Source organism: Myxocyprinus asiaticus, chromosome 38 (assembly GCF_019703515.2).
Source record: "Myxocyprinus asiaticus isolate MX2 ecotype Aquarium Trade chromosome 38, UBuf_Myxa_2, whole genome shotgun sequence".
NCBI classification, from domain to species: domain Eukaryota; kingdom Metazoa; phylum Chordata; class Actinopteri; order Cypriniformes; family Catostomidae; genus Myxocyprinus; species Myxocyprinus asiaticus.
This window is the reverse complement of record NC_059381.1, coordinates 2,617,198-2,640,641: the sequence shown is the minus strand read 5'-3', so window position 1 is coordinate 2,640,641 and position 23,444 is coordinate 2,617,198. Positions and strand designations below refer to the sequence as shown.

The window sequence follows — 23,444 nt, the reverse complement described above, 5'->3', positions numbered from 1 at the left end:
AAATAAAAGCTAAAACCTCCAAGCTCTGGGCTTTCCCATTAACAGTAAAGTGTCTTTGTTTTAGATTGTGCTGAACTTCAATAGTTAAGTCCATGTTGTGCCAAGAAGAGGAAAAGGCAATGTCACATCTGATTGTTTGATACTGTATTTTTTCAAGTACAGTGGTCGAAAAGTCTGAGACTACATTAAAAATCTGGGAATCAAAATCTAATTTAAATCATCACTTGGTTTGATGTGGTTTCGCTGAGTTCCCACCAACCAGTAAAGTCCCTCTGCTGTCCGTCAACACAATCTCTCAGATTAGCATGAGCCCTGGTGCTAATCCGCAAAACATGAGTGAGTCACTCGCTCTAAATACACTAATTACCCAACAAAACCGCAGAATGTCCAGTAAGAGGTATCACCGGCATTCTAGAACTCTGGATGACCTTGTGATTGGCTGGGCGGTATGTGTAAGAATATTCCAGAACTCTGGCAATGACATTCCAGACCTGCAATTTGAGAAAAGATGACTCATACCCACCCTCTCCTGTCTAAAAACTCTCACTGAAGGACCATTGAAGTCTTATGGAAAAGCTATTTATTCAGTGGTGTTTGCTAAGACAATATTACTGATATTACTCATATTTGTGATTTTCAAACTGGCAAACTATAAAACAAGAGAAAAAAGATCCCATAGACTTACACTGAAGGAGGGACCCAGAATGCAATGTTACGAGCACAGTGAAAAGTTGCGTATGAATTGAGAGAAATGACAATTATAAATATACTGTACTTATAATTAGTTTTACACCACAAAGTAAAAAAATAGTTCAGTCTAATTTAAAATGGACTATTTTACTTAATAGTTGTGTGCATAATCAGGGTTGGGAAGGTTACGTTTAAAAAGTATTCCTCTACAGATTACAGAATACAGTAAAATTTAATTTGTAATATTCTGTTAGATTACTCAAGGTCAGTAATGTAATCTAAATACTTTGGATTACTTCTTCAGCACTGGCACATTTTTTCACTTGTTTTGACTATATACAAGTAAATAAAGTAAGAAAATACACTTCACTGTAAAAATACATTCTCTGGAAAAAAGGCTAAATATCTTATGCAGTTTTGCTACTCAAATATATCTCCTGTTTTAAGTTTTATATATATATATATATATATATATATTTGTACAAGAAAAAAATATGTAAATTCTCATTAAGCATAAGATTTTTGCTGTACATCTTTGCCCTGATATCAAAGGTCTTACTAGAGAAATAAGTTATGCTCTAATGTGAATTTTCTTCATAGAATTCATTATAAAATATAAATATAAATATGGTCTGGTAACAGATGCATGTAATGGCAAGAAACATTTAGCATAAAGCTAAATGTTTACATGACAATTTATACGTATTTTTGATGCTCCAAACTACAAACCCCCACAGAGTGTACACAACGACATCATTTTCTGATCGCAGATCATTGAATGAGGCAGAAAATATATTATTTGTAGATTTTTATATGAAGTTTTAAGGCTAGATTGCCCTTACAAAAAAATCTAAACTAGCCGCAAACTTGCCGCTCGTTATTTTCACATGCAAAGAAGCTTTTGATTCGCCGTAAATGTTTGCCAGAAGTTTGCAGCTCTTCGCCGGTAGCGGCAACCCTTTGGCAACAAACAATTTGCTGAAAGTTTGCCGCAAAGCTCATTGCATGTGGACATTTTCAGTGGCGAATTTGTGGCAAGTTTGCCATGAACTCTCAGTTTTCGTAAGGGTGGTTAGCATTTCTTGTAACAACACCCTAACCACATAAAAAAACAATGACAAGGCAAGTAATCACATATTTATTGTATTTATGTTTCATCCGTCAAAGTGTTTCGAACAGTTTTTTTGTTAAGCTTCATAAACACGATGTAACTACTCTATTAAGCTCCCAAGTGAAAGTTCCTCAATGATGTCATATCCACCTTTTCACTCACAACAGTGTGAAAGCGCTCGTATGAATGAAGCAAATCATATGAAAGTGTTTCACCGCTGTTCAAAAGTGCAAAGTAATCTCTTCAGTAGTCAAAATACCTTTTGAATGTACTGTAACTGTATTCTGATTACCAACTATTTAAATTGTAAATATAGTGGAATACAGTTACTTATATTTTGTATTTTAAATACGTAATCCCGTTACATGCATTCCTCTACTCCCTAACCCTGCGCATAATAAAATATTCAGCATAATAAACTCATTTTGCATTTGTGTGATAATATAATTTCACTGAACAAATAATTATCGAATACAAATAATGTATACAGCTCCTTCAGCCTGCGTGCTTCACATAAAGAGCGCTTTTTGTATAATGCAATAGAGTTGCTGCCTATGTAGAGCACTCCAAATCATTCACTTATGAGGTTTAATTTCAGTTAGTATACTGCCTTCGAAGGCAACTTCCTATGTAGGCAGCAGACAGCAAGGCAGCTCACAAGGTTTTAGAACAGAGCCGATGTTGTTATGCAGAAATCCATGCTAAACAAAATTCAACTAATCAAATCCTGATGCAGTGCCAAACTACTCATTCAGTTCCACATGTGTGTAATTCCCAGTCGTGCCTGGCTTTCCAAGGAACGCTGCTAATCTGGGGCGTGTGGTGGGGGAAGAGGAGGAGGAGTTCTGCTGGACTAATAGAGGTCTTGATGGAAGTCTTGTGGTCTCCTTTATAGGTCTTTTGACTGAGCCAGAAACTCATGTAACAGCTATGAGGTCCATACAGACATACCGAAGAGTGTAAACTGATCTAAAACGCATTTTACAGCGTTTTAAGTGTATTTTCCTGAAATTTCCCTTGGGTAATGAGAAGAAAGGGTTGGAATCAGTTCAGTTTTAGTTCAGGCCAAGAATTCTAACATCAGGCAAATTTGATTTATACTACACAAATCTGTCTAAAGCTGCTCTAAAGTCATGTTGGAATGATTGCATTTATGATTGAGTGCACATGAACACCACTGCGGTGTTGGATTTACCAGTATGGAAACTCAATTCAAGAACTGTTGCTAAAGCTAAATGTTTGAAAGCATTTTTGAAACTAATGCACATTCTTTGTTCTTCATTTTGTTGGACTAGCACTAAAAAGCATCCTGTGTTTGTAAAAAGGTGAGAAAGAAATATTAAATCGGTCAACTCGTCTGTTTGTCACATTGTAAAGGCAGCAAATAGTACTTCAAGAAGGATGCCACATTTTTACGAAAAAGAAAGTGAGGGAAACAGAAAAAGAGATCTGTATTAGTAATCTAAATATTGTGTAGGTCCCCCTTGTGCTGCCAAAACAGCACCAACCCGCATCTCAGAATAGCATTCTGAGATTATATTCTTCTCAACACAATTGTACAGAGTGGTTATCTGAGTTATCGTAGACTTTGTCAGTTCGAACCAGTCTGGCCATTCTCTGTTGACCTCTCTCATCAATAAGGCGTTTCCTCACTGGATGTTTTTTGTTTTTGGCACCATTCGGAGTAAATTCTAGAGAATTCTGTTGTGTGTGAAAATCCCAGGAACCAACAATCATCCATGCGATTATCTAATCAGCCAATCGTGTGGCAGCAGTGCATAAGATCATGCAGATATGGGTCAGGAGCCATTTTTTTTTTCACCCAATTTGGAATGCCCAATTCCCAGTGTGCTTTTTAAGTCCTCGTGGTCGCATAGTGATTTGCCTCAATTCGGGAGGCAGAGGATGAATCCCAGTTGCCTCTGTGTCTGAGACCATCAATCCGTGCATCTTATCATGTGGCTTGTTGAGCGCGTTGCCATGGAGACATAGCGTGTGTGGAGGCTTCATGCCATCCACCGCGGCATCTGCGCTCAACTCAACACACGCCCCACCGAGAACAATCCACATTATAGTGACCACGAGGAGGTTACCTCATGTGACTCTACCCTTCCTAGCAACCGGGCCAATTTGGTTGCTTAGGAGACCTGGCTGGAGTCACTCAGCATGCCCAGGCATTCGAACTAGCGAGCTCCAGGTGTGGTAGCCAGCGTCTTTTACCACTGAGCTACCCAGGCCCCCCTTAGTTACTGACTTTCAATTAATTTAATTACTTTTAAGTTATAGGGTTATGCTTATTTCTAATACATTATTTTTTGTAAAATACATGAATTATGGCCCATAAAGAGTCACTGTGAAGGAGAAATTTGAGGCGTTTCTTCTGAGAAAGAAATATAAACATTATTTTGAATATGTTGTGAGGAAATGTGTTTTCGAAAGTAACTTAAAAGGAATTATTTTTTCAGTTTAGTAATTAGTAAAGTAATCTGATTACAGTTTTAGAGAAATAATTAGTAATTTGTAGTGGATTACTATTTTAAGTAATTTACCCAGCATTGTCCACAAGATCCATCTATTCCCTGTTTTTTATTCTTCATCTGTACTTGTCAAATCGAATGTGTGCAATGGCCATACGCAAATATCGAGTGTTTTCAGGAACAGTTTGTGGTGTGGCACTAATGCATTGTTTTCGATATGCAAATGTAACCTTCATGGCAAAACGAATGATGTGGTATTGTGGTTATATAGTATAATATCACAGATAGTGTTCTCTCTGTGCTGTTAGCAGAGCTAAATGGAGTAAAGTGACCTGAACATCTCGCTCACAGTCACATGGGAATTAAGCATAGCTAATGGGCACAACTGCTGTGAATGAAGAATAACACCTCCTAATACAGATCACAATGATTGACTTAAGAGATTTATTAGCCATTTGTATAAAGAATGGTCTTTAGATATGTTTTGGGTCCCTACTTCAATAGAAATCAATGGGATTTTTTCACTCGTTCAAGATAAAAATGGTAAGTCTGATTGGTTAGAAAAGCAATAGCACACTTCTTCTCAACAGCACATGTGATTTGAGGTATCATTTAAGTCTGCAGCACAAACACTGTGGGACGAGTTACTTAGATTAGGGGTTTTGAAGGAGCCCAAACTCAAGTATGAGCAATAGTCATAGTGATGATAACCTTTGCAAACACTGCTGATTAAAAAAGTATTTATGCCCCAGATTTAGAGCTGATTGGTCATGTGTGATGTTGACTCACTGGCACACACCCGTCCAAAACATCACGAGGGGTCAACAGGAAGAGGATGTAAGTCACACATTTGTGTTTGTTTAGCACTCTAAATCTAAATCCACAAAGATTCTCACACTTAAGTAATGTTTGCTCTTTTTTTTCCCAATCTGTGTAACAAAATTGTCAATAGACATGTATTCATATTAGTATATATGAAACTCAACAACATAAGGAGACAGGAAAACAAAGAAATCAACCTGAAAAATGGTAAAACTCTGCTTTTGTGTTATTTAAAAGATCTTAACTACAGTAATGTAACACACCGCCATTTAGGATTTCTTTATTAGTGGTGGATTAGCGGTAAAACTATTTTTGTTGCTCATATACTTAGGGTTAATGATTTAACCCTTAAAGGCATACCTCAGGACTTTATAGACCTGGGACCTCATTTCACCCCCTGTATCTCATCCATTTTTTGGAGGTGTGCCCATGCCTCAATAGTATTCCTCAGTCTATCTTTTATATATAGTATAAAATTAAATGAATAAATAAAAGCCAAAATTGCTAAATAAATAAAGGTTTATAATGGTTTAGTACCAAAAGTGTATAGTGTCATTAAGACCCATAGGTATATGTAAGTGTTGTTGTTTTTTTATTTTATTTTTTGCACTTCCATAAATAAATCGTTGTTTATTACAAGAGAAATGAGTATTATATTCATACAAATAAATACTATATCACATTGATTTTTTGTGAACAATGGTGAATTATCCGTACTCCTTATGCGTGTACACGTGCGTATTATACATGTTATTTCTTACTCAAGGTGGCGCTGTTGTTTCAGTGATTGACTTGATTTACATTTGACATTGCTATTTGATGAAGAAACAATGTGGAAGTAAACTATAGCAAGTTTAACACATGAACAGTATGATATGACTATTGTCATTTCAGAATCAGAATGAGCTTTATTGCTGTGTTCTCACGTACGTTGGTGATAGGAGAAACAAGCAAGTGCACACAGAACATTACAGTGAGACAGAATATAAAACAAGGTAAGAGTATAAATAGACATACAAATAATAGGACATATAACAGAATGGCGTATGTACATGTGCAAGTGGTTATGTATGTGCAAGGTAGAGGTATGTACAGTTATTGAATTAAATATTAGTGAATTTACGTATGTATATAAGATATTAATTTACATTATTGCACTGTGGTGTAGTCCTGAGGCAGTTTAATTGTTCATGTGGAAAATGGCCTGAGGGTAAAAACTGTTCTTGTGCCTGGATGTCCTGGCACTGAGTGCTTATATTAGACTCAATAAAATATGTGTAGCTTAAGTGTTGTGTAGCTCAATATTGTTTTGACAGCCAGTTACGTCTCATGAAATTTCAGTGTGAAAATAATTAATTCTGTTCTTTATTTGTCCTGATTTGTTGCATTATCTCTTTTATATATGAAAAATAAAACATAAAAATATATTTTATCTTTTTCTAATTGCATTGAAAATAATTTGACAATTTTACACCATCTGGGCATTTTGTACATCCATTTTTGATACATATATGTGCCGGGTCTCTAAAGACTGGACTATATAAGAGTGTTTAGTGAAATTCTCATGCATTCAAGGGTTAAACAAACTCCTAAACCTAAGTTTTAAACCATTTTTGCTGGGTGGACAATAAAAGGGACACAAGTGACAGGTTACATTCACCAATATTGGAAATTGTATACAGAAAATGTGGGTGCCATTACAATATTTCACACTGGTGTAACTCACACACACAAATATTTTCTACATCAATTACTGAAAAGTTGCCTCAACCAAATGCTCTAAAAATTTAAGTGCATCTCAACTCTCTCAATCTGGCAGTCTTCCCTTAAGGACTCCCTTTTCGCACTCAGGGTTTTGGAACGCGGAAGTAAAAGATTGCAGGATAAACTTCGACAGCGGTGAATGAGAGTGAATGGGAAACCACGGCAAATATTATTTTCCCTTAACCATTTGCTCCAACAGCGAACGGAAAAAAATCCTCTATTACTTTTCAATGACTTTTCAGAAGAGGAAAAAAATAGAGAGCGGTGGATTACGACTGTCAGATGAGAGAAAATGCTAAATTTTCTGTAATTCTCTCAGCAGCCCCCTCGCAACTAATTTTTTTTAAAAACTAATTCCAGGGTAATATAACACAGTGCATGATTTTATAAATTTACACTCACTATTAAAAAAAATTGCTAATAAAAAAAAGTTTGCTATATTTACGCTGCTAAATAAGGCGGAAACGCGTCATCACAGCCCGTGGAAAAAGGTCTATTAAGGAGGGCGGGGCAAAAGTGTCCAAATAAGGAAAACGTGGCTTTGGTGACGTCACCCGCTCGCCAGCGCCCCTTGAGCTGGAGGTAAGCGGCGGCAAGCGCGAGAGAGTGAAGATGAAGATGACGTTTGTGTAACGCGAGCTGCTGAGGGAAAACAGAAGGACGATTTTATGTTATTTACCACGGTTTTTCTTCGAGCTAATCGCGCTGTTATTGTGTAAATGTTGATGTAGAAGGCGGTTGGTGAACGTTATTGGACAGTTTTTTTCTGAGCGAGAGTGCAAGGGGGCGGGTGTCTCGCGCTCGCCTTGCGCAGCCTCACAGGCTCTCATGAAACGAACACACGTACGATTTACTTCTACATTTTATCGCTTATTTTCAGGATCTTCTGGATAAAACACGGTGGAATCGATGCGAGGCCCTCTAACGGATATTTATCGTTTATAACACGCTCGGGTATTTTCGGTTTTAGTCGCGTTTTTTTTTTTTTTGCTCCCCTCAGTCTAGCGTTCGTTCGTCGGATTCGATATGAATTCCAGTCCGCTTCCGAACGGCAGACTCCTGCCGGACAGCCAGAGCTGGAACTCATCCGGTTCCGATGAGGACCTGGACGCCGAACCGGGACCCGGACCGCACGGAGGGGTGGCGGAATTCAGCGGGGTGCTCAGTAAGGTGGGTTAAGTGCAAGGAAAGCCCTCCCGAACCGAGAAAGCTCGTGTTTATGTGTGTGTTTTCGCCTGATCCGATGTAAACAAACCCGAGTCCATCCGAGTCCTTCCGAGTTTGAACGACATTTAAAGACATTTCTCCCATTTTTCATAACCTTAAAGTGCCTGATGTTCCTTATTATTATCATTAGAAAATTATTTTATTTAAATTAGCTTAAAATCAAGCCAATACAATACAGAGCACCGTAATGTAAAATATGTTACGATTAGGATAATATATCATTATATTAGGCCCCAAGATTATGCTACCCAAGACTGTTTAATTAGCATTTGTGATTAATGCTCAATATCTTTATGCATATATGTTGTTCTCTATGCATGCATAATTGTAGAGGTAGACGATATATCGGTTTTACCGATTAATCGGTGCCGATAGATGCTTTTAGAAACTATCGGTTATCTGCAAAAAATCTATGCCGATATATATATATATTTTTTTTTTTATTCCTCCATGTTCCTCAATCTTTCATCATTGAAAGTATTCATCCATATTTGCATCCCCTCTTCAAAGCATATTTTGTTATTTTAATTAGCTAAGTATCTAAATTGAAGCGAGGACATCCACCGAAAAATGTGATTATATGGAAACATTTACATAAATCATGTCTCCAACTTCATATCTTGTGAATAATAATAAACCTTGTTCCTCATTAAACCTCATCTGGTAAAGTATCTATATAAAGAAACTCTTCATTTGGTGAATATACAGTGTAGGCTATAAAAAGTTTTATTTGATTAATACTTAAATATAGAACATTTTAACAGGGCCAAATCTCTGTCATTTCAAAATAAGAGTCCCCTGTGTGTTTCGGGCTTGTTTATAGTTAAAAGTTCTGCATTTTGAACCAAATCTTCATTTATTAGCATTCTTTAAATGTAATTAAAAAAATATCAGCCAATTAATCGGTTATCGGCCTTTTCCACCACCTTAATTGTTAGTATGGCCAAAATCCAGTATCGGTCGACCTCTACATAATTGTTTAGAAAGCATACATCAGGTGAGGGTCTGACTGGGTTAGAGTTACTCGGGGTTATTAGAGTTCATCTGCACGTCTGTTCAGCCTGATGGGATTACAAGAGAAAAACTCCCTTCATGACTCAGTCAACTGATCATCTGTTATTGTGATGAGAGGGGCATATTCCATTAGAGCTTACTGAATAAATCGACCTGCGATGACCCAAACCTCTCGTCCATATGGAAAATATTTGTGTTAAAGAGAGAGTCGATTGGTAATTAGTCAATATTTTCCACTGTATGCATCATGTATGCATCAAAGAAGTCTTTAATTACATACACTGTGCATTCTAGTCATAAATAAACAACATGGCTATGTTTGTGTTTGTTCATTGTGAGTAACAGCCTTTGTTTTCTTGCAACAGTCGTGTTTAATCGTTCATGTTCCCTCTGCAGTGGACAAACTACATTCACGGCTGGCAGGACCGCTGGGTCGTCCTGAAGAACAACACCTTGAGTTACTACAAATCCCAGGATGAGCGGGAATATGGCTGCCGCGGTTCCCTCTGCCTCAGCAAGGCTGTCATCACAGTGAGTATCCTGGGGAAAGATCTCTCCAGACAGCCGTGGGAATTTCAGAGCCTGGCCAAAATTAGAATGATGGTGTGATTTCTTTAAAAACAATATAGTAGGGATGTGCGCAATGTCTAATTTCACTAGGAGTCGAATATTCTAAATAAAAAGAAACCATCAGAAAACAGTAAAAAAAAAAAATAAAAAAACTGTGTATATGTGACCCATTTGAAATACTTAAAGAGCACCTATTATGGTTTTTAAACGTGCCTAATTTTGTTTTAAAGGTCTCATACAATAGATTTACATGCATCCAAGGTCAAAAAACACTTTATTTTGCTCATAATTTAAATTGCAGCATTACCTTTTTTTTCCAGTGTCAAAAACGACTCGTTCAATGATCCGTTCTAAAGGATTCATTCTAAACTCCTCCTTTCAGAGAGCCTACTCTGCTCTGATTGGTCAGATGTCCCAGTCTGTTGTGATTGGTCTACCGCTTAGTGTAGTGTTTGAGGGCGGGTCAAAGCTGTTCGCGAGCAGCCAATGAAGACCAGAGGCGGGTTTTTTGTTACCAAATTATGTAGGTTAGTACAGGAATTAAGTTTAGAATTACTAACGACTCATTTCAGGTGTTCAGAATCGGTTCTTTCTTTTGGGAGTCAATAACTCCATTTGTCGTGCACTTTGATTTTTGAAACTTTGCAGACTTTTTTACATTCACAAACAGCTATATAACACACTACATGAAAGGTAATATTTGAAAAACCATAATAGGTGCTCTTTAATCTATTTTTCCAACAGCCAATTTCAGTACTAAATGCAGCGGAAAGGTATGTCATATATATGTGACGTGCATGCCTTGAATTATGATAATTTTACATTTAACATAAACGCTAACTGGCATTCACTGAATCAGCGTTAGCAATATAGGCATATTTATTGAAAACAATTGAATGAACCTAAAGCCTTGTGTTTTAAACAGAATTAAACAAGTATAATTTACCCAACATATTATAATGGTCAGGACATTGTTCAAAATAATTAACAGGTAGTAACTACTAGTCTACGGAGAAAAAAAATTGCGCTGGAAAGTTGCGCATATTTAAGTCTGTCATCTACTACAAAATATGACATCTGTTTGGTTAAGAAAGTTGTCTTATGAGAAACGTAAACCTAATATTTTGTCTACTAACAGAATAAAGGATTGTCTTTTTTTGTTTGTTGTTTGTCCTAATTTTGAAAGCATGTATTTCTGGTTCTGTTCACGCCATATTCCTCCAAAAAGTCTTATTTAATTCCACTAGATGGCAGGAAAAACTAGTAAAACTAATTTTTCCTCTATCACCTTCCATCACAAAATGCAGATTTGGAATGTAGGTGGCGCTCCTACGCATTTTAGTTCTCAGATGTGCTCGTCCATAGACAATCAGTCTAATTTTCAGTTCATGCACCACCCCCATTGTTTCATTGAATATCTCGGCCTCTGAGTGGACTATAAACTTAGTCTAGGTTTCATTGGAAAGCCACGATACTTCCTGTTGCGATGTTGTATAACATGTTATCATCAATAGTTGATCACATATATTTCTGATTATTTGTTTGGCAAGCTTTTGCTGCTGGACCACATATTTTGTTCTGGACATCTAAGAGATAACATTAGACACACTTGGAGACCATTGCATTGGAGCAGATAGAGGGCTGGGGGTCCCCCTGAGCATTTTGCCATCTGACCTTGAGTGGGAAAAGGACACTGTACCGGCACTTAAACGACCATGGGCTGCCCTGTGAAAGCACACAATAATTGATAGGTAGAAAGTCTTCTGATTGGCTAAACAAACTGTCTGACGATAACAAACGATCAAATGATAATCCAGTGAATTAAATACATTGCAAATGAAAGGTACTTCATCTCAGTTGAGTATTTGTTCACTTAAAACCCAGCCCTAGTGTGAATTTAGTTTGTTTAAAAACAAGTAAAACAGCGCAGGTTTATATCGGCCATTGTGTTACTTATCGGCGGCTATCAGTACTGGCCAAAATGTTTACTGGTGCATCTCTAGAAATTACATTTGGTGTGATGCTTGTGCTTCAGCTCAAATGATTGTCATTGAGGTACTGAGCATGCTCAGAGTTTTTATGAGGCTCGGGGATGAGATGAGATGAGCATAGAGATTGAAAGAGGACAGACACGATCCTTTGCTACAGGCAACCAGCCAGACATAGACAGACTGTGGCCTTCTTTCGCCTATTCGTGTTAAAATCACACTCGCACACATGCACCTGCTGAAGCAGAGAGTCGCTGTGTATTTGTTATATTTGCCTCCATAGTCTTCTTATCATTAGTGGAAATATTGCTTGAATAAATATGCCCCGATAACTGTTGAGGGCATATAAAGTTTAGTTGTAAGCGAAATTTTGGAATTGGGGTTGCTTGCTTAATGATATGATTTATGCCCAATTGTCAGGCAAACAGAACACAAAGTGAATTCCCTACATTGCGTTAAAATGTAACTCATGACCACAAGCAGATTTCGACATGTGCTGCAGCAGTCTGCCTGTATTATCTTGCGTCACTGCTTAAAATGAGGAAATAGGGCAAAGGTTGTGTTTTTATGGAGACAGATTGAAAGGGAGAATTCCTTGTTGTGAACCTGTTACCTCCTGTCCATCAATGATTAAACTGTTACTGAATATACAGTAAAAGGAACATTCACATATGGTCTGAGGAAAACGAAATGTTTTTGTCATGAAATAGTTGTCAAGACACATTAAACACCCCGAATACAAAAAGCGATGTCTGAAATGGTCTGAAATGGGGATTGAATGCTTGTATTTGCTTTTAAAACCAACGCTCAGGTTGTGTATATTTTAAGCCAAGGTTGTTGCTGTGTGTTCAACATTCTAATGTGATGTTTTGCATTTTGGCTTTGAGAGAGTGAAAAATGGCTCCTTTGTTTCAAGTCTCAGAATGACTCAAGAGTGACTTTTTTTAGCCGTGAATATGTTGAACTCGAACCATTCTGGTTATTCTTAAATATTAATGCTGGCATTAAACACATGCATGCACACTTAGAGGTGAACATATTACAGACAGGGTCCAAAATTAACTTTTTGCCACACCTGCCAACGGCAAGTGAATTGAGCCAGTTCTTTTGAATCTACTATGCGAAACATACAGCGTGACCAGTGTAGTCCGATTATGGAAAGAATTACTTTTATGAGTCAGTTCTTTTGAATCAACAGCATGCCCAGTGTAGCTTGATTCCTGAACACCTATGAGTGGGTTCTTTTGAATCTACGGCATGACCAGTTGAAGCCTGATTCCGGGATGAATGATTCCTGCGAGCCAGTTCTTTTGAATCTACTGCGCGAAACATATAGCGTGACCAGTGTAGTCCAATTCCCGAACAAATTACTTATGCGAGTCGGTTCTTTTGAATCTACAGCATGACCAGTGTAGCCTGATTCCCGAATGAATGATTCCTATGAATCAGTTCTTTTGAATCTACAGCATGATCAGTTGTAGCCTGATTCCCGAATGAATGATTGCTATGAGTCGGTTCTTTTGAATCTGCAGCATGACCAGTTGTAGCCTGATTCCTGAATGAATGATTCCTATGAGTCGGTTCTTTTGAATCGACAGCATGATCAGTTGTAGCCTGATTCCTGAATGAATGATTGCAATGAGTCGGTTCTTTTGAATCTACAGCATGACCAGTTGTAGCCTGATTCCCGAATGAATGATTCCTATGAATCAGTCCTTTTGAATCTATAGCATGATCAGTTGTAGCCTGATTCCCGAATGAATGACTCCTATGAGTCGGTTCTTTTGAATCTACAGCATGACCAGTTGTAGCCTGATTCCTGAATGAATGATTGCTATGAGTCGGTTCTTTTGAATCTACAGCATGACCAGTTGTAGCCTGATTCCCGAATGAATGATTCCTATGAATCAGTTCTTTTGAATCTACAGCATGATCAGTTGTAGCCTGATTCCCGAATGAATGATTGCTATGAGTCGGTTCTTTTGAATCTACAGCATGATCAGTTGTAGCCTGATTCCTGAATGAATGATTGCTATGAGTCGGTTCTTTTGAATCTACAGCATGACCAGTTGTAGCCTGATTCCCGAATGAATGATTCCTATGAATCGGTCCTTTTGAATCTACAGCATGATCAGTTGTAGCCTGATTCCCGAATGAATGACTCCTATGAGTCGGTTCTTTTGAATCTACAGCATGATCAGTTGTAGCCTGATTCCCGAATGAATGACTCCTATGAGTCGGTTCTTTTGAATCTACAGCATGACCAGTTGTAGCCTGATTCCCGAATGAATGATTCCTATGAGTCGGTTCTTTTGAATCTACAGCATGACCAGTTGTAGTCTGATTCCCGTATGAATGATTCCTATGAGTCGGTTCTTTTGAATCTACTGCACGAAACATACAGCGCGACCATTGTAGTCCGATTCCTGAACAAATGACTTATGTGAGTCGGTTCTTTTGAATCTACAGCATGACCAGTGTAGCCTGATTCCCAAATGAATGATTCCTATGAGCCAGTTCTTTTGAATCTACTCTTCAAAACATACAGCGCAACCAGTGTAGTCCAATTCCTGAATGAATAACAAATGAATGTTTTTTTAATTTATCTTAACGCTTCCTACCAAATAAATGACTGAATGAATTAGCCTGTTCTTTTAAGTGAATCAAAAACCTACTGAACTGCAAAAAAAGTGATTCATTAAGTCATGTCCGACTGGAATTGAACCAAGAATTCAGAGTATGGTTTTTGATATGACAATGTATAGTTAAAGATACACATTATGAATTTTTTTGTCATTAATGGTATTTTATTAAATAATAATAATAAATTGTTTATTAAGAAGAACTGTTCTGTTAAAATATTAAATAAACCAGAATCGTTGAATTCCTTATGATTCCCATCCCTACTGAATGACTAAGCTACATTAGGTGGATTTTAGTGATTGTTTCCAGCATGTTTGTCCGTTGTGTTTGGGGTTTGAGCTGGTATCAAGTGCCGCATTCAGCACAACATCAATAAACCAACCACACCACATGGCTTTCAGCTCTTGCAATGCATTGAACCTGAACTATGCGTCTCTGCCTGCCAAGTTTTGGCCTCACGTGAGCAGGATGTTCCCTCTCTCCCCCACCTCTCTCGCTAAGGTCTCCTAAAGCACTGCTGGAGTTATGCTGGACCTGGACGAAGTCATGATCTGACAGGAGTCAGGCGTGTCAGTGAAATGGGGAGAGACAGTTAAACACAGGTACAGGTTATTCTGGTGCAGGGCAGGTCATTGCAAACGCCGCCGTAGGTCATGGACATGTCAGGACAGGCAAAGTTCTTAATGGGGCTGAGTTTACTTTAACCAGAAGAAAGGAGGGGGAAGGGTGAACAGATAAGTGTAGAGAAAGAAGGATTGGTAGGGTGAGAAGTAAAAGAGAGAACCGATTGTAGATGTGGAAATAAAGGAAAGGCAGAAACCGCAAAGGCGATTGAAACTTGGAAACAATGTGTATCAAGTTACTCTATGCATACACAACCCTGTTTTGACCTGCTGGTTCCTGTTTCTTCTCTCTGGTTTTATTGAAGATAAAATGGATCAAACTTTGTGCTTCCTGTTCACCCATGTGTTTTCTTTGGTGTTCAAACTCTGGGGACCCTCAGTGTATTCTCTGGGTTTTTAAGATCGTTTATGTGGGTTTGGGCTCAGATTTCCCTTTCATTCATTATGATCCAGAATCAGTTTCAACTATCCAAGTCTAAACTACAAGAGAACCTGATTAAAACTGTTACCAGATGACTAACTGTCCCTCCAACACTCGTGATCCGCATGTAGTCGTACACCACTGATTGACTCTAAATGATTCTATGAACTCCACAACATTTTCACGGCACCTTCGGTTTGTAAATCAGTCAGAAATGGAGCGACTCATGAAAATAGAATTGATAATTGGATGATTCTCAGAAAACCTGTCAATAATGTCCTTTTTTACCCAAAAATCAAAAACAAATAAGAAATCACATTTGGCCTGTTTTTAGGGCCATTAATATTTTTTACATTGTGACTTTATTTTCATGACAGTTACGCACATTTTAGCCCACAATTCTTATTACGGCAATGTGAAAAGAAAAAAAATATTTAAATTGTAAAGTATTTATACGTCATAGTAGAACTGCTTCTCATTTTCTAGGGCTGGGTAAAGATTTAGATTTCTTCGTTTATCGATTCTTAAATCCCAAGATCAATGTTTTACTCTATGTGGCTACCCTCTATAATGCAAGTAAATCACTCGAATCTCACGCTATGTGACTAAAAATGTCTATGACACAGTTATTAGTTGTTATTTCACTGCGTGTTGAGAGTAAAAGTTGAGTTTAACTCGTTCTGTATGTCCAAAGACGAGATCCATAGATCCACATGTCATTGAATAATGTCTCCTTAAATACCTTTTCTGTTTTTTTACAGTCACTTCCGAGTACTCGAGTACTCGTTCCCATTATGTAAATGAATTAAGTGGATATGCTGCTGGATCCATGATGGCTTTAACAGAATCTGCTTGACAATGAAGGTTTGTCCCGTATCAGAGTAAAACCGCAACCAAATGTTTACACAGTAACAGGAGAGGAGTCAGTGTTCACCAATCTACAACTGTTTACAGTAGCACTGAGAGAGAGAGATTGATGGAAATGAAGGAGAGAGAGAGTTTGTTGTAATGGAGGCGAATCTTTTATCATCACTTAGCCTAAATCTGCAGTGTTCACTAGTGTTCAATAAATCATCTGTAAATGTCTGTTGAACATTAAAGGAAGCTTTTGCTAGAGTAAAACTATACACATTGGTAGGTCAAAACCTTAAATGCAAACAGAAATCAGGAATGAGACCGAGGAACCACATTGTAGTGTTTTTTTAAGTGAATCTACTCTACTCTATTTGTCATCCTTCTGAAACTGTTTGTGCACACATCATTTCCAAGAACTTGTGCTAAATCTTCACTTAAGTGATATTTGCGGTTGTCTAACATGCATCTGCCTCTTTTCGAATATTTTCTTAAACAAAGCCTATAAATATCAATGTCACACCACGCCCAACTGTTTTACCATCACAAACACACACAAACACACTTATAATGGCCAGCTGATTATTTGATAAAGGCAAAGCCGTTTGTAGTTACAGCAGCTAAACATGGAGCAAGGGAGTCGAGTGTATTTTAAAATGTCAATGACATTGTGTGTGTGTTTGCATTTTAATTTTTGATAAACGTGCTCTGCTAAACCCCCAGAGGAGTGATATCAAATGGCTCGTTCTTATTGCTGGAGCCATTGAGTGCATGTCCTCACCTTCTGTCACATGGTAAACTCAAGGCTCGAGTCACCATCTGAAACTGTGGTTGTGACCTGTGTTCGGACACAGAGCTATGTAGTTACACAAAGTGTGTTTGCTTGCATTAGCACCGACAACACAAGCTGCTTTTTATGTCTGGAACAGATGGTTGGACCTTTCTTCCTTGTCTCGATCTGTTCGGGCCAAGATTCCACAAAATACAGCTGGGGAAAAAAATCCATGGATTCAAAGATACATTACAAGGTTTTCTGAAATGATTCTGCAAAGATGAGATCCATGTGACCCATTTTTCATTGAATAATATCACTTTTAATACCCTCCTGTTCTCTACAGTCAGTTGTTGATAAAAAAACAAAAAACAAAACTAATTCTAATCAGGTTTAGGACAGCCGTTCGAGTCTCTCTCTCGTTAACATGATGTAAACAGATGCTGTTTACAGAAATTCTGCCTTTCTTAAAGAGACAGTACCAGTTTTTAACATGTGTTTAACAAATCGATGTAAATACCTGTAAATAGTACAAATTATGTTATTAAACAATAAACATGGAAAAAAATGATATATGCAATATATATAAAAAATTATATGAACATGGATTTGTTTATTTTTAAAAGCTAAAATGTGACAAATGATGAAAAACGAATAAAATGTAATTAGAAAAATGTATATGTTCTTTGTGTACCTAGTTAGAAGGTTCCCTGTATAATTAACAGCATTAACTGAGAGAGAATTTATTTCATATGTATGCAAAAAGGGCATTATAGCTGAAAAATACCCATATGAATCGATATCGAATTGGAATCGAATCAAGAGCTTGTGAATCGGAATCGAATTGGAACATCTGTATCAGTACCCATCTCTATGAGCAACAGTGGTTTTTTGCATAGTTACAGTCTTCATCTGTGTGTATACATGACACAGGGCATTATCGAATATTTGAAGGAAGGATGACAAATGTGCCAGGTTAAATACAGGTCACGTGTAGGGTTGCCGCAGTTTTTCTTACCATCATTTGGCGGTCTCTCTCTCTCTCTTCCAGAATAAGCACTGTCATATGCAATGTAATGTTTTATTGTGACGTAAATATACTTGCACAAGAATCACAATGGTGGGAAACAGTTATCATGCACTCGATTTTTGTTTTAGCCAAAACACTGCAGTTTTAATTCTCCTGTTTTTGATAGACAATGCTGTGAAGACAAAGAAAATCTCATTGAACTTCCTTGATCTTTACCCTGCCACTGTCAAATGTAGTAGGAATAATAGTGTCTATGGTTGGCATTTATGCACATATTATGCTTTTGGACCATTTATGAGCACAATGTCGAGGCCAGTTGTGGTCCGATTAACCCTTTAAGCTCAGATGGGCCGGCGGGCCCATGAGAATTTATTTTTTTTGTCAAAATATTAATGACAGTCTTGACCAACACAAAATAGGTATCGTTTTAAAGCTTAGAAGCTCTTTTTTACAATGCATGTAGGCATTATGACCAAAACTGAACAAGTGCTTTGAAATTTTGCAGATAAATCAGAAGTGTTCTGTTTTTATGAACAGGTGTTGCTCATATGCCGAGTTGTAAGCCAAGCTTATAACTTGATGAAAAATAAACAGAACACAAAATATCATACCATTACTTATAGGAGGTGATTATCTTTCAAACGAGCCCACACACAAGGTAATTAGATACATAGATCATTAGATAATCCACATGAAGCACAATGTTACATATGGCCACCAGGAGGTGGCGCCAAATACATGACACAGACTCAATGATGACTCAAATGGCACAGAATGAAACTCATTCTATGAAATCTCATTACTAAAATCATGTGTGCATGCTATGCAAACCTTTAGACATTGTTGTGTTTGCATGTGTAATTAGTTTTTATGTACAATTATAATGTTTTATTTGTTTGGAGTGGCTTTTTGACACATGGAGACATTTTTGGACACTATGATAAATTATATTGGCAATGCTATAACTTTTGATTGCTTTGTCGTATCAACACAAAGATTTTCTCTGTTACAGTTGACATGATTGGGAACAGAACAAAAGCAGATTGGGAACAAAACAAAAGCGGAGCCACCTTATTTACAACCTGTGGAATATGTCAAATCAGAAAAATTTGTGATTTTTCATAATCTATATCATTAAAAATGCCCTCATTTTTTTTTTCTTTCTTCAAGTTATAAGCCTTTAATTTTGGGTATCCCACTAAAACATGAAATATTTAAAAACATCCATAGATTTTAAAGGGTTATGGTGTATACACGCTGGTTGAAGCCAAACTACAATTGCATTATCTTGGTCTGGTTTGACTTAAATCGCGTTGAAATGATTTTTTTTTTAAAAAGGCGTAATATTGCTTTAGTCTGACTAAAATCAAACTATTAAAGTACATGTAGGCTAAACATACTGAGCGTAGATGAGGACCTGACTTTTGGTCATAGATAAGACTTTTTTTGGGTTGATTATGTCACTCGTTAATAAATGACGCAGTAAACAGACTAGTCTGGTTGGTGGAGAACAGTCGTATTTATATTTATAATTATGACTGGAGTAAACAAGAACAGTCTGGTGAAAATCACATGCTATTTTGCTCTCACAGATCTGAAGTTCAATTAGCGCAGTTCTGATGGAGTCGTTTAGTGCCTCAGGCTTTCAGTGGACTTTTGTTAAGATGAGTTTGAGTGAATCTGTATGTGAAGATGTCAAACGGGCTCCATTAAAGAAATCTGCGCTAGCAAGGTGCTGAATTGAGGAGAGAGCAAGAGGTGAGTGACATGAAGATATTAAGATGATGAGAGATAGTGAAAAGAATGATAGGAAAACTTTCTGTGGTATTTTTTAAAAGATAACCGTCTGTCCAGATATGAAATAAAAGGAAAAGAGATTACAAGAGAGGTGTTGTCTAAAACAGGAAGTTTGATCTCTTGCTCTCTCCTGCTGTTTAATTCCTGTTTGGTGACCCCAGGGCAAATCAGAAAAATCCCTTTGCCCATTTGCCCTATCTTCTACTGCTCTTCCCTCCTACAGTCACACCAAGAAGGGCTTTTTCTGCATCTTTTAATCAGCAAAGTCACGCTTTAACCCGTCAGCTCGATCGGATAGTTTACGGATGCACTTGTAATAATTTTTTTCCCCATTAGATAGTCATATGATGTGTGCTCCTCCTTTGCATCCTGTGAGCCGTGTGGGTCAGTTTTGTCTGTGTTTCTTGTGTCTTTTCCTCTTAGTGTCAAGCTGAAGTCCCACCTTCCTGTGTTTTCCATTTCCCAAAACACAAATCAAGTCCTGTTCTAGACAGAATGCCACAGTAAATTTAATTAATGCATTATTTTTGCATTTTTCCTTTCTGGTGAGAGAGTTTGAGCCATAATATCTATTTTTTACCGGCTCCTAATATTGTATATTTCTGGTTAATCACAGCCGCACTATTGATATGTTGTCTTACGAGGACTTGAATACTTCAGCAAAACATGCATTTCACACCCTAGAAGCATTATCAGCACTCCATAACATGATGCAGTAAGATTTTTGAGTTCTCTCAACAACTGTCCTTGTAATAATTGTCCTCCGTTACATAACTCACTGTGAATTTGTTTGTTCACTAATTGCAAAAATTCTTGTTGAGAGAACTACAAATTTCTTGTTCAGCCAACTACCAATTCGCAATATGAGAACTTTAATTTTGTCACTATTTCAATAATTTTTACATTAAGTTAACTGCAATCTTTGCCTCTGAAGAGAGATATGTCTTGCAAGGCAAGGCAGTATGTACATTTTGACATACACACAATAGACCTCAACCCTTAACATACAAACCTCAATAGAGCGCAACAGTCTGGTTCCGGAAGTATAAATCCCTTTTCATTTCTTCCATAGACAAATTGATTTTCAATGACAACTTATTAACCTTTAAAGACAGACCTACCGTGAGCTACGAGGTTGTATTGATGGTATATGCATCCGTTGAAGCCACCAGTCAACATTATTTCAAGTTCATTTTTAAAAATCACGTTTAATAGCGGAATTCCTGGTGAACAACTACACTACCTATGGTACAGCAGTGAAAGCTCTACCAATCAGAGAACTGTGGCCAAGCAAGCCCGGAAAAAGACCGCCCACTTTCATGATTAGAGTCGGTCTTCCTTCACCCTCAAACTACTTATATATTAGTATATATCAGAATATTTTGCAATAAATGTAAAATATATTGTTTCTATACTTGTAATCAACAACCTAAAATCAATAGTTTTATATATTTCCATCAGTTTTTATGCAATTACATCATTTGCAGTGCTTCATGGGATTGTAGTTCATGTCCTCGTGAAAGATGGTAAGTATACAGTGTTGTACCTTTGTCTTATCCGATTTTAAAATACTTTTTAGCTTCAAATTAAAGTTTGTAATGTTGTGATTCACCTCGGAGCTGGTTGGTTTGGTTCATAGCTTAGAACAATTTATGAAGGATTTTTTGAAAAGTCAATGGGGAAAATGAATGGGAAAAACACTTTGGAACCAACGCGGTTCGAAAAGTGGGCGGGCACTGTTGCACTTTATAATGCTGACAATCAACAAACCTCATTAAGTTAAAAGATGAGCTCCTAACATTTCCACACAAGAATTGACTAACAGTGGCAAGATGAGCTCCTAACATTTCCACACAAGAATTGACTAACAGTGGCAACAAAAAGCAACAACAGCATAAATAAAGTCAATAAACAGCTAAAAATAAGCTTATAACACTAACCGCTTGATTTATTCATGTTGCAATGCATGCTGGGAACTCGCAAATCAGCTAAATTCTTTAACATGAAATTGTTTGTTCAGACATCTCTGTTTGGTAGTTGGGATAACATTAGAGGGAATATTGTTGTTTAGTGTTTTTATGTAGATTAAAGTAACTAACATTTCTTAGTATTTGTGACTCAAAAACTACCACATAAGCTGAATAAAATGCAATTTGTGCGCTATTGGACATGAACGTGTTTAAATTTATGCACCTGGTTTATGCAATTTATATATAGCGTATCCTACCAATTCTTAAATAATGCTTTTTAATTTGCTAATAAATAAGAACTACTTCGTTCTCATCATTTGCAAATTTGTTTTCACAACAATTAAAATCAGAGTTAAAATCAATTTGTAGAATGCAATGAGCAAATTTGTTTCATTCAGAGACCAAACTGCAGTGAGTTTTATTGTATGAAATTCCCACAGACACATAAATATAGTACATTTTGTAATATTTTTCCTTATTTCTATTATTTTTTTATTTTATATTTATTTAGTAGTTTATTTGACAGGGACAATGGACAGTCGATGACTGCCCCAGAATTAGCTACAGAGCTATATTTCATCTGTAACATAGACAATGACATATTGTAACTCACAGCAGACCATCCCAATTCAAATGAGCCCAAACACAACATAGTATGATGAGTAGATCTTGAAATATTCCTCAAAGAGTGTACATGGAAAGACGATGCACAAAAGGGTGCTCAACACACACGTGTGTGTGTGTGCACATGTCTGAGGACTTTGTGTGTGCAAACACACATCCACATATGTGCTCATCTAAAGTATTGAGATGCTCCTGAACACTTAATATTTCTGATTTTGTTGTCTAATACATTAGTTTCCAATGGTCGGTCATTTTTGACCGGGAACACGAAGTGTAACAAAGTGAAATAAAACCAACATTTTTTTCAAGTAAATGGTCCACATTTTTTGTGTGTTTTCAGATACCATTTGTGAACAAAGTCAAGGAATTTTATTAAAATTGGATTAAGTAAAAAATAAATAAATAAATCGTAAGAGGAAAAAAGTCAAAATGACCCGAACACAACATAAGGGTTAAGATAGAGCTTGTAGTTTAGCTCCCTCTGTACAGTAGAGCATGTCTGTAGCTATACAAAAACTGTGTATATGTGTGTGTTGTGTAGTGATTTACTTTCTGGACATCGTTCATAATGAATCATTTGTTGGTTGTCCCACAAGACACGTGGATTATTGTCCTATTACTGGGATTCTGTAAATGCAACATTTCATTTAGTTATTCACACAATTTTGTAAATTTCACAGGCTCCCTCTCTCGCTTGGTCTCTCTCCTTGCAGCGTTGTGACTTTACACACGTAGGCCTGTGTGTGTGCTGGGAAGCTGGTCTTTAAAGAGAATGAATGTGTCCACCCAGAGTGTTTGAAGTTCACTTCACGTGTAAGACGGAACATTTCCGATAATACACTAAGAAGGAAAGAGCTTTATATTTTGCACTCTCTCTCGTCCATAATGATAAGTTTTATTTTTATGTGTGCTGCATGACTGACATTAAGTTTTATTGCCCCTTATATAATGTTTTTACTCCTTTATGTTAGGACAGCACATCATTTAAAAAACTTATCACATTATGGTTTACAGCTGTACCCAAGGACTGCTCTTGTACTACGTATAAT

General features: G+C 37.1%; 1 protein-coding gene across 3 annotated transcripts in view; it reads left to right on the top strand.

Moving 5' to 3' along the window:
* The first annotated feature begins 7,425 nt into the window (after positions 1 to 7,425).
* The window catches only part of LOC127429247 (ceramide transfer protein-like), a 50,622-nt gene continuing 34,603 nt past the window's right edge, over positions 7,426 to 23,444 (top strand). For 2 of the 3 annotated variants that reach the window (XM_051678172.1, XM_051678171.1), the window contains exons 1-2: positions 7,426 to 8,034; positions 9,502 to 9,636. In XM_051678172.1, coding sequence (XP_051534132.1) covers positions 7,891 to 8,034; positions 9,502 to 9,636 — 279 coding nt within the window. In that variant the 5' untranslated portion in view covers positions 7,426 to 7,890. Of the gene's footprint in view, positions 8,035 to 9,501; positions 9,637 to 16,111; positions 16,215 to 23,444 lie in introns of those variants that run through there. The other variant, XM_051678173.1, reaches the window with a different exon arrangement.